The 12,776-nt window shown below is 42.2% G+C and overlaps 1 protein-coding gene across 1 annotated transcript; it reads right to left on the minus strand.

Moving 5' to 3' along the window:
- On the minus strand, positions 1–10,922 carry LOC142385723 (F-box only protein 15). The gene is made up of 10 exons (XM_075472435.1): positions 10,705–10,922; positions 9,634–9,699; positions 8,642–8,746; positions 8,095–8,325; positions 6,173–6,370; positions 4,923–5,046; positions 4,740–4,822; positions 3,725–3,870; positions 815–939; positions 1–407 (listed from the first exon to the last, which is right to left on the minus strand). Exons 1-10 carry the CDS (start codon positions 10,920–10,922, stop codon positions 141–143), a joined length of 1,563 nt encoding a protein of 520 aa, XP_075328550.1. The 3' UTR covers positions 1–140.
- Between the last annotated feature and the right edge of the window lie 1,854 nt (positions 10,923–12,776).

A 12,776-nucleotide genomic window follows, 5' to 3' on the forward strand; every position in this document is an offset into this window, starting at 1 on the left:
CAACTAAAAATCATTTCAAAAGCCCCTTATTCAAATCTAAATTTCGTCTTTTGAAAACAAGCCCGTGTCACGCCAGGCTCTCACATTCTCTGTTTTCACACGACGACCCTCCTTAAACTAAATCTGAGTCCGGCCCAGCGTCAGTACGCTCTGCTGAAACGCTGGTTGACTTTGACCACCGCAACATAGACGGTGAGACTGATGAGGAAAAACTGCTTCTGCTCCTTCAACCAGACCAGCTTCATCCTCACCTCCCCGTCAGGGTTTCCGTACTGCATCAGGAAGTGATCGCCCTTGTAGTCGAAGGACAGCGACGTCTTGGTCATCGTGATGTAAATGGGCGCGCTGACGCACCAGAAGGGTTTCTGGAACTCGTCCAGCAGAGTCAGAGTCATGAAGCAGCAGTTCTACGCGACACAAGAGAGACAGATCAGAGGATCTAAAAGGTCTGGAGTTAGAGGAGTTGCCAACACAAGTAAAGCTTAAAAACATACAAAAGAATAAAACTTATTCTACGTTTAAGCCAGTGGAGAGATGTCTTTTTCTGGTGCCGGTTAAGAGTCTGAACCAACTGCAGTCAGGCTTAAAGAGGCCGGCTGATACCAAAGTGAAAGTGGTTAAAGTAATCCAGATGGTTCCGACCATTTAAGGCGGGGCCGTGCATACAATTTTCTATTTAACATAAATCAGTTGAAATGCGCCACACGTTCTCTCAAACAACATCAGCTCTAAGCAGCAAAGAAAAAAAAAAAGTTCAGAGGTCACAAGTGAATCAAAGCGTTACGAAAGGCAGCTTTGTGTTGGGCAGCGGTACCTCCACAGCGCCCTCCAGATCCTGGAACTTCCAGGGCAGCTTGATGCTTCCTGAAAGCGATCTGTGCTGCGACAGGTTGGTCCTGTTGATGACCCTCAGCTCCACCAGACCACGCTGAAACTGAACTGATCGCCAACAAACAAACACAACAACCACGACAACTTTCATTAAAGTCCCACGAAATAAAGGTGAAGTCAAAAACAGACAAGAAATGATCAGTCTTTAGTAAAAGATCAATGTGAGAACGTATTTAAGAGTCGAGATGAAAAGATCTCAGGAGACACAGAGAAAAGAATCAAAGAATCAATTCTGAGCCTAAACAGGACATAGTGTGTCCTTTTTTTTTTTTTTAACACAATGGGAGTCAGATCCTGAACAAGAAGGAGCTCCAAGTGAGGTTCAACCATAAAGGCTTCAACAGGGACAAGGACAAACCGTCATGACACCAGTTTATATCAGTCTGTGTTTACATACCGTCATCAAAACCTGGACATCCGGTGAGTGATTTAATGCAGAAACACAAACATCATGAAGCTGTTCCTCCAGTCAGACCAACAACAGATACAGATAGTTCCTCTGTTGTTTAGCAGTGTAGCTGTAAGCTAGCAGCAGATACTAGCAAACAATGCTTTCTCGTCAACAGTGAAGGACCAAGCTGGAGATGTACACAGCGTAACTCGTAGTAATGCATGTGTACCGTTAATTACTGCGTTTTGTCCTGTGGTTTAAGGTCATCTGTATCCACAGTTGTATTATCTGAGATTGTTGCTGTTTGTGCTTTTTTTGTTTGTTTGTTTGTGTGTTTGTTCTCTGCTTGTCTGCTTACAGGTGCTCCTGGTGCCTCTAAGGCTGGATTCCCCACAAAAGCCGTGGATTGTCTTCAGTATTGTTTCTACAGTTGTAGCAGCTGGTTGTCTGATTTTTTATTATTTTCTATGTTTGTCTCTTCCTATTTCTGTTCCTTTTTTCTCCTCTTCGCTCTCCCTCTCTCTCTGTCCCCCGGTCGGGTTCAACACTATCACATCATGTTAAGTATTGTAACAAAAATAAATAAATAAATAAATAAATAAATAAATAAGGAGTTGATGGGCATCAAGGGGAGCTTTACATTCATAAAGCTTCCCTTGGCATCGCAAATGTGTTTGGTATAAACGGTATTCAGATTACAATTCTGCTGCCATAATGCTGGACAGGACGAGGGGTTAAAAAATAAATAAATAAAAAAAATAATAAAATTACTGCGTTTAAACATTTTGGACATGTTAAACTCATTAAACAATAGTACTCGGACACCTTCATCTTTATCAGAAACATACCAGTGACGTTAACACACCGAGAGCGGTATAGAAAGCTTCAGCTAACAAAGTAATGTGGGAACAATATTCATCTTTCAGAGAGGAACAGCAATAACTCCTTAGAAGTTGGTGTGCGTCATCTTCATTAGCTAAGCTGTTAGCGTTAGCTGCTGCTAAAGGAGAAAATGCATCAATAAATAAACCATGAGGAATTATTTCACAGATGCTTCCATTTCCTTGCTCTGAAGTTCAGGCTCTGACAGTTGGAACTGATTCCTCTTTAGCCGCTTTCGGACAGAAGAGCGGTCCTCCTCGAATTTCGTTCTGATAACTGTCCTTCCCCAGGGGAACTGTTTCAGTTTGCATTCGCACATGAGTCGGGACTGATGCGGCGCAACCGTCTGCGACAGCGACGTGTTACTTTAGCGCCACATTCAACAACAAAACAAAACCAAACCCGCAAAAAGTAAGGAGAGAAGAACAAACGCCACCAAGAAGCTTACATGGAGAGCGGGTAGGCCACCGTGTTCATGGTCTGCATGATGGTGATATTAATCATAGACGATCACATCAGGCGTCTAACATGGAGGCTGGAAGAGCTCACAGAGAGAGTCAGGATGGAGCGCAGGCCATACTTCTTGGTTTCATGAAGGAAGGAGAGCAGAGCGCCGCAGACAAAGGAGACCACGTGTAAGTGTCCGTGTCGTATGAGGAAACATTTCAGCCGTGACCGCATGACAAAGGGGCGTAGCTACCGACCACCAAACACCTCAGATGTGTTCCTATAGAACCCAGAACAGACACAGCTTCAGAGAAGGAGCTAAAATGGTTCCAGGAACTGAGGGTCATGGTCCCGAGTTCCTGTATGTCCGAATGCGGGAGAAAACGGCCCCATGGATTAAAAGATTATAGGAACTGCCAAAGTTCCTGATATATGCTCCCAGGAACAGGAAGAAGGAGTTTTACACCTGCTGATGACTTCAGACGCCCTGATATATGCTCCCAGGAACAGGAAGAAGGAGTTTTACACCTGCTGGTGACCTCAGACACCCTGATATATGCTCCCAGGAACAGGAAGAAGGAGTTTTACACCTGCTGGTGACCTCAGACGCCCTGATATATGCTCCCAGGAACAGGAAGGAGTTTTACACCTGCTGGTGACTTCAGACGCCCTGATATATGCTCCCAGGAACAGGAAGAAGGAGTTTTACACAACATGTCACCTTTAACCAAGATTTAGCTGAATTATCAATATTTTGATCGAGTAAGGAAGACGAGTATAGAACTGTTTTTACAGCATTCTGCTGCACAGACTGTAGTGAACATGTGCTCTCCATGTTGCTGTCCATGCAAACATTGTCAATGAGAACAAAATATCTGAGGAGCAGAATCAAACTCGTCTCCAGCGTAGGAAAATAATGGGATGAAGCTGACCCACAGCGTCCTCACATAGAGAGAGGACCAATGCAACTGCTTAGCCAACAAGAAATACACAATCTGTAGATTTCAAAATGTTTCTGCATGTGCTGAAAACAGAGCTGATGATGAATTACATTAAAACTCATAATCTGATCACCCAACAGTGGGTTTCTGCTTCTCTGAGTAATCAGATTACCTGTGCGACAGGAGAGCTGCCGAAAGTGTCCCGACATGATCTCAGTGCCGGTGTTGTGCAGGACGAAGTGCAGAGTGTAGCCACGAAGGCCCAAGTCAGCGTCCGAGTCGTCCACAGGTGGAGGGTCCACGGGCTCAGAGTACGGGCTGCGGGAGGGACAAACAGAACACAGGGCGAGGAAGCAAAGCAAAGGTCTTAGATCAGTGTTGTCTCTTAGCTGTTAGCTTCTGTTAGTTTTCTGTTCCGTTAGTAAGATATTTAAATGATGGAAACAAGTATCAGAAATTTGAGCTCAACAGCTCATTAGAAAGTTTTCACTCAAAACAAGGCTTTTAAATTTAAATGCATAACAAAATAGTTTTTTGGACATTATATGATTAAAAAAAATAATAATAATAAAAAAAAAATCCCATCCCATATTGGACATTATTGAATTCATCAGAAGAGATTTCCCAGCAGCTGCAGTGACGTGTCGTGTCCAGCAGATGGAGCTCTGACCTCTGCATTAGTGCAGCTGAACGCCACCAACCTGATCTCCGGTTTAACAGTTTAACCCGCTGATGAAAAATTTGATCAGGGTTTGATGTGTAGTTAAATTTCTCATTACTGCAATTGAATCGGTTTGAACTGAACTCTGAACTAGTTCTGGTGAACACTTCCTGGTTCTGGTTCTGCTGGACGTCTCCTCCTTTTACTGTAATGATGCCGAGTGATCTGTTGGTTTCCCCAGCTGTGGAACATTTTAATAAATGGACATTTCATAAGAACTAATATTCTGAACTGAATAAGAATACATTTAACTGGACTTGCATTAAACTTTTATAAAGTACTCCGAGACTCCTGTTGGAAATCAAATTGAATTAAAGTGACTTTCTATAAGTACATTCCAGTAAACTGCTACATTATTCTGTTTTTTTTATTTATCTCCAATGAAAGTGGGCAGTAAACTCACAGGATAAGAATGAAAACACAAAGAAGAAACTGTGAAGCCTCCTTTAATGAGACGCGAGCTCACCAGGCGGGAGATCCCAGCAGACTCTTCTCCACCAGTTTGTGGAAGTGCAGGCTGACCATGATGAAGGCCACCCTGTTCTGACCCTGCGCAATGAAGGAACAAACAGGACAGATTTTCTGCCACCAACAGACAACCCGACTTACAGCTGTTAAACATCATGTGGATTTTCTGCTGACATCTTACCCTCCAGATGCCCACGATGACGCCCGGCTGCAGAAGCAACATTTTGATCAGTCCGTCTTTGCCGATGACGCGATGCCGCTGAGTCTTTGTGTCAAGCTTTAAAATAAGAGAGCGCCAGTGGGGCCTGCAAGAGGAGGGGGGGTGGGGGGTCGTTAGGTCTTTGTCAATACAGAACACAAGTCCTGCTGACCAGAAGAGGTGCTACAACCGAGCTCGACTTTGAGCCAAGAATGTGGACACAGATGCTCGGTACCCCAGACCCCTACAGCCCCCCCCCACAGAATCCTTCAGGGGACCCGGTCAGAAGCCGTCTCTCAGCCAGTAAAACACATGTAGACTGGATGCTCAAACTCCCTCAACCCCCATGAATCCGACATTATGGGGCTTTTTAGGCTGACGACACCTGTGGAGTGGGAGACCGAGGTGGTGGTTCCTACTTTTAAAGGGGTAGTTCGCCTCTTTTGACATGAAGCTGTATGACATCCCATATTAGCAATATCATTTATTAAATTCGACTTACCTCCTGCTGCGTCCTGTGAGCCGAGTTTTGGCGTTGATGAAGGTAGTTCGGCTAGTTGGCTGGGGTTTAAAAAATAAAGCGTTGTGCTTCTCAAAACAATATGCGTTCAAAAGAGTAATACATTTGCATCACAAAATCATTCATCCAGTAAAAAGTCAGACCTCACAATTGCTTGGCGCCATTTTCTCTCCCTTCGTATCACTGCCGCCTGCCGCGCTGTTACGGCGTTTGCTGCTCGGAAGCAGGGGACTGCTCGGTCTGCACGGTCTACATAGCCCGTAGTGATACGTAGGTAGAGAGAAAATAGGTCTGACTTTTTCTGGATGAACGATTTTGTGATGCAAATGTATCACTCTTTTGAACGCATATTGTTTTGAGAAGCAAAACACTTTATTTTTTAAACCCCAGCCAACTAGCCGGACTACCTTCGTCAACACCAAAACGAGGCTGGAACTCAGCTCACAGGACGCAGCAGGGGGTAATCAATGTTCATAAATGATATTGCTAATATGGGATGTCATACAGATTCATGTCAAAAGATGCGAACTATCCCTTTAAGATGGGGGAGTGTGTGGAGAGGAGCTCCGACTGACCGTTGAACCTCGGTTTCAGTTTACATGTCATCACAGCTTCTTTGTATGCACACAGGAACAAAATGTTTCCTTCAAACATGAGAGCTCTAAACAGAATCTAATGGAACTGGTTAAACTGCGCGGGACGTGTTTCTTACTTCCTGGCTTTGGGGCTCTTCAGCGGCTCCTTCCTGACGCCGTACAGCTGGATGCTGCGGATGTGATGGTATTGGACGTAGCCTCCGCTCCAGCGGACGATCACAGAGGACTCGAAGAAAAACACTCGGCTGTGCTCCAGCGTGCTCTCCCGTCCCAGGTGGTCGCACAGTGTCAGCTCCCAGCTCACATTCAGGCTCCTGGAAGAAAAACACACAACCAACATTCAGGCTTTTTATGTCCACAGCTTCCAGGTTTACGACGTGGGCAGAACCCATTTGTCCATCATACAGACTGATGCAAGGTCAATGAAAAAGACAAATAATCTACAACGTTGAGCTGAGCAATGAGCTGAGCCAGGTAGAAAACGGTCTCCAGGGCAGCTTTAAGTAGAGCTTTCCCAAAGCTCGTCTCTCATCAGTCACATTACTACATAAGGGTGAACAAATAAATGACCAATTATCTGTCAAATCAATGTTTTCCATCCATGTGATAAAAATAAAGTGAACCCTCTTTCAATTCTAAGTTTTTATGAATGAGGAAAACAATATCATCTGGTCTTCCCATCATCATGTGAGCAGATCGAGGCATTCAGCTCCGGTTGCCTGGAAACCCCCCACGGTGACGTGCGAGCTTCAGGGCCTGACATGCGGCGGAGGACTGTGGATATCACACAAACCTTTTATGGAAAGAAAAATGTAACTTCCAATGTGGGACAGCGGTGCAGAACGCAGGAGGAATGCACAGAAATGTCCTGGAGAGCAGAGATTTAGTTCCCGCTGCTCCTGCAGCATCTTTCAGGAAGTTCGAGCGCTAAGAACTTGAAGACAAAAGGCGATGTCGGGTCTGCAGGACTGTATACGTTTGTTTAAAGAAAGCAACAGAATGTCAAATGTTCAGACTTCGTGTTGATGATTATTTTGAAATGGCACAGTACTCAGTTTCTCAGTTCTGTGTTGACGAGCCTGCAGTTGACCTTCCTCAATCATTTACGGTCTAAAATCTAAAACTTCCAAAAACAGCTTCTCAGGACAGCTCAGTTCACCGGTTTCCTCCACTTTAAAGCAACTTAGCAAATACCATTGGCGTATTTGTTCAATAAATAACAACACAGTGTGGGGCTGAACGAGAGGGACAAAATTTCATACGATACAATACGACATGACTATGGGTTCAGTGAAAACTAAGCATCTGCATTCGTGGGGTCTTGAGTTGGAAGTTTGTCGTTATAGAATGGAGCGTTAAACTGACGTACGGTTCAGTCGTCCGGCTCGACCACAGGTCCGTGGTTGCGGCAAAATGTTCAATTTCACGGAGGTCGGATTCAACATTCATTTTACATGCGTTATAGATTTTTGGAATGGCCACTCGATTAAAATATGTTCGGGATGGTATTTTGTAGCGTTTGTCCAGCGTCCGAACCATATTCTGAAAGCCCTCTTTTGTGACGGTGTACACGGGCACCACGTCTTTTGCAATGTGGTATGTTGTAGCATCTGTAGGTCTTTGTGCCTGTGGCATCGACTCATATGGCGTAACGCTACTGAAGGCATCAGCAATCAAACTTTGCTGGGGCTTCACTTTGGATGACTGAGAAGTCTCAGCCGTTTCTCTCGTTGCGATTTCAGGTGGTGGAACATGTTGCCTTACCTCGACCTGCACAACACCTCGCTCTGGTTCACATCCTCTTTTCTGAATCCAAAACACCTCCAAATAATGGAGAATAACTTGTTTTTTTACACTAAATCCATCGCATGCGCAGATTCTGCACCGGCCTCATCTTCCGCACTCATGTTTCTCTTTTTAATTTTAGTGTGTGTGTGTCTCAAAAATAAAAAAATAAAAAAGATCTGAAGGACTGCTGCTTTCAATTTTTACAGTGGTAACCACTTCAAACTGTTCACAAAAGTCCGAAGTCTGGTACCTGAGGACCCACTCCGTCTGTCTGGGCAGGCCGGTGTACGGACTGATGTCCTTCAGCTCTTTCCTCCACTTGTTCATGTCCTGTCCAGCCATCGCTCTGAAGTACATCTTCTTCCAGCGGCCCGCTGACTGATCCCCCGCCGCATCTTCCTTCACCGCCGCGTCAGCCGCCGTCTTCGGCTTCCACTTCTGACTCCCAAACTCCGGCGTGTAAAGCTTCTGCCACATGACGCTGCCACGGAAAAAAAAGCTCACAGATGGACACAGATTCTGCCAGATGAACGAACGGATCCTGCGATCCGCTTTTACAACTTTCTGTCCTGAGACTGGATCGGAACAGCTTTATTTTAGCAGTTATACAGTTTGTATTTCAGGCTCAGTTCTGGGCTGCGTCACACAAAAGGAGACACAGAGATGAACATGCGAATATTACCAGGCCTAAGGTATTACCAGATTAATGTTAGGTGTATCGGTGACTCCACAGGTTTTTGGACCCGATGCCCTGATCTGCACGGGCACACACAGCTCAGATGAAACAAAGCACTCACTCGTCGTTGGCGAGCCGGTGGAGGAGCTTGCTGACGTGGCTGACGCAGAACAAGGAGGCGGCGTCCAGGTACGACAGAATCTTAATCAGAATCTCAGACGGGAGCCTGAGGAGGAGATAAGAAGGTGTTAGAATGAGGACATGATGTTACTCGGCTAAGATGCAGTTTGTATGCTGCCGCTGAGCAGTTCAGCATCACTGCGTCCCCAACTTTATCTTAGACATTTGGACAGTTTTCTGACATAAACATAAACAAAGACCAGTCATAACCCTCTGCTACAAACTGGGCTTTCTTTTTAAGTGTTGTGTCACCAAACAGATTTATTTCTGTACTATATATTTTAATTGAATTAATTGGATTTGATTGGATTATGATTACAATGAATTGGACTCTAATTGGCTTGATTGGACTGTACCATTGAAGTGCCTTGAGATGACATTTGTTGTGATTTGGTGCTATATAAATAAACTGAATTGAATTTAATTGAATTTGTAACTGCTTCAGAAAGTGTCTGAGGTAAAGGAAACTATGTTGGAACCAGCTGCTCAGCTCTGTGACCGAACAAGAGGTCAAAACTGGAATTAAGACCTGAAATTCAAAGACATTTACATTGCAAATCTGATCAGGAAATAAACCGGAAGGATTCAACTCGTTACACACCCCTTAATCATCTAAAATAATCTTAAATCGACCCAACAATTCTGTGTAGCTTCTCTAATGCCAATCGTTAATTATCTTATCAAATCAAATTTATTTGTATAGCACATTTCATGTACAAAACAATTCAAAGTGCTTTACATAAAATAAAAGCATTGCAGCAGGGAGTGGAAGAAGCATTAAAAATACATAAAAGAATATAAAGAGAAACAAATAAAATAAGTTAAATGAATTTAAAAACAAGCAACAGTCCAGATTAGTTAAAACATATTGTGCAGATTTCATGCATAGACACATGAGAAAAGAAATGTTTTTAACCTGGATTTTAATCTTACCTTTCCAACCAGTTTTCTTTGGAGGAAGATTTTATTTGAGGAAAGCCTGCTGCCTGACCCGAGCAGCTGAGATAAAGAAAAAAAAATTAATTAAAAAAAAAAAAAAAAGGCGTATCGCACATAAATTAAATCCAGGGGTGGAAAGTAACGAATTACATTTACTCACATTACTGTAATTGAGTACTTTTAATGAGTAATTTGTAATTTTCTGAGTAGTTTTTGAAATGTGTCATTTTTACTTTTACTCAAGTACATTTTGACCCAAGTACTTTTACTTTACTACATTTGAAACCCCTCACGTTACTGAGTAAAACAAATATTGATGGTGAAAAATAACAGCTGTCCCGGAACTGAAAGTTCACAGAGTAACACATTGCTTAGCTCTTCTCTTTACTCGTTTCCATCAGCCCACAGAACGTTAGCTCCCTCTAGGAATTAAATGGTAGCCCTGTCACATTCAGTTTGAAGGAGTTAATCTTTTTACCTGAGACTGCATTTATGCAGCAATTGACCGACCCCTTCTGAAACAACTCGCTTTGCTGTAGTTTTGAAAAAAAAATACGGAATAATTGAATAATTAAATTAATTTAATGCCTAGCTAACTGCAGCAATCCTACAGTAGGCCTATTACAATCTGCATTTTTGATAACCGTGACAGTAAAGCACTTTTTTTTTTTCAAAAGGATGAGATTGTTCTATCTTAAAAAATGTATTTTAAAAATAGTATTTCCTCAATATGAGTGTGCCTACGAATACACAACTATACACTTTAATACACCTCGAAATCGATTAAAACAACTTGTACTGAATTTTGATTCATGACTCCTTTTTTGCTTTAAGAAACTGAAAGTAATTAAGTAACTTTTACTCAAATTACATTTTAAATGAAGTAATTTTGTACTTTTACTCGAGTAAATTTTGAGATGGGTAATTTTACTTTTACTCTGAGTAGAATTTAGGCAAAGTAAAGATACTTTTACTTAATTACAATTGTTTAGTACTCTTTCCACCTCTGATTAAATCTATCAAAAAAGACGTCGAGTAAAATCCATTTGAATGAACGCCCATCACCTTGGCTCAGTCCCCCTGACGGGGCTCTGCGGCGCCCCAGGCCGCCTCCTCGTCCTCCTGCCGCCCGCCTGTCCTCTATCCGGGCCCGCAAACCTTCCATCAGCACCCGGTCTTCCTCCTCCGCCATTCTTTTGTCGTGTCACCGCAACAGGTTGGGCAGGGATTCTATCTAAACCCTCCATGAAACTCCGAAAAAACTCACCTCTTCCAGTCGCCATCGCAGAGTTGTTTGAACGACGGAGGAAGGCTGACTTCCGGTTGATTTCCTAATAAAAGTCCGATTGGCGTGCAGTAGGGCAGCCGATGCACTAGATGCCAGTGTAGATTTATCTACGTATTAATTGGCTATTTCGTCCATTAACTTAACAATTTGATTTATTTTGATTATTTATTGAGAATAGTTGTTATCATGCATTTTATCGTCATTTTTAAGCATTTTTATGTGTTTTATGGGGCAAATTCACAATGTTGTATTTTCTCATTTGTTTAAAGTGTAATCTGTTTGGCCTGGTGGACCACCTAAACCTCTAAATGTCTGTGTTGACCCCTTCAGACAGACTTTTGGTGATGAGGTGATGAGGAAAGACTGATCAAAGTTATCCAGATAAATTCCAACAGTGTGCTTATTAATTCAATATAGCTGTGTATGAAGCACTTACTTTGTTTCATAAGTGTACTTAAAACAGATTTCAAAGTTGCTTCTAATAAATATATTTAACAAAACCTTTGAAATGATACACTTCAGTAACAGCAAATAACTTTAACTTATAGAAAATTTTCTTTTAGTATTTTCCAATGAAGTGTTCTATAATACAATTATTTCAAACGAGAGAAAATTGTTCTTGTGAAAAACATGACAATTGAATAACTGTGGCAATGATCCTAATTAGCCTGATAGTTGAACAGTAATCGGGTTTCTCTTTTGTTTAGTTATTTGAGTTGCTGTGTGTGTCTGTGTGTGTGTTACATAAGTACGCTCCAGTGTTTAATTTACCTAAAAGCTGTGAAACCTGAGATCTCTTTCACACACATACACACGTGGTGATTGAACAAACTTTATTGTCCGCAGCAGCACCATCTCTTCGCCTGTGGTGTAAACATGTTGCCGGTCTCCAAGCAGCTTCATAAACAAGGTGTAAAGTGACAATGTCCTCATATGGGCTTCAGGACAAAGGCAAACCATCGTCCTCAGACAGTTGGTTCAGACAGATGTGGTGAGAGCGGCATCTCTGATATCTTTAAATATGTTTTGTATATACATATATTAGATAAAATGTGAACGTTATTCCACATTCTTTTCCTTCATCAAGCAGTTTACAGAGTGTATTGGTCTCTTTATCCTGTGTGTTCATACTGAATTGCATGGCTGCTGTTTGTCTAAAGATGCTTTAAAGCTGAACTGAACTACAACCACAGAGTCACACATGTTGAAAATATAGTTGTCTATCTGAATATGCTGTTTGAATAAAAACTACAATCTAAGAACCTTAAATCAGCACATTTCTTAAAGATCAGATGCCCATCCTCTTCTGTGCTGTCATCAGCTGCACCAGTTTGCTATTCTATGGGTTAGTTTTCTTCTTTCAGTCTGAATCTTCTTTGGATTTCCAGTTTTGTTGTTCTTGGCGGCCAACTTTCTGTTTCGGCTTTAAGTCAGTTTTCCTTCTGCATCTGAGCTAAACTTCCTGTTTTATCTTGTAGTATCTCTTGCAGTATCTCTTTATGTTTGCTTCCTGTCCTTGTTGCTCTCCTGGACTGATTTCACAGATTACAATCCGCCTGGTTTGTATTTTTCATAAACTCCCTCAGTCTTTGTATTCCCTGGTTTTTGGGTTTCATTTGAAAAATCCCCGTTGTTATTTCTTGATCTGTTTGTGTGGATTCATGTCCTCTTTTCCGGGTTTTCATTTTTCGGTTTTTATTTCCATATACAAATCACATTTCCAGAAAAGTTTAAAAAAAAATTCTAAAATGCAACGAAAACTTAAATTTGTAGATTGTTGATTGGGTCTGAAACTTAAAATGAACTGACAAGGGTCCAAAGAGAAAAACTGACGTCGACTTCTACAAAG

The sequence above is a fragment of the Odontesthes bonariensis genome, chromosome 8 (genome assembly GCF_027942865.1).
Source record: "Odontesthes bonariensis isolate fOdoBon6 chromosome 8, fOdoBon6.hap1, whole genome shotgun sequence".
NCBI lineage: Eukaryota > Metazoa > Chordata > Actinopteri > Atheriniformes > Atherinopsidae > Odontesthes > Odontesthes bonariensis.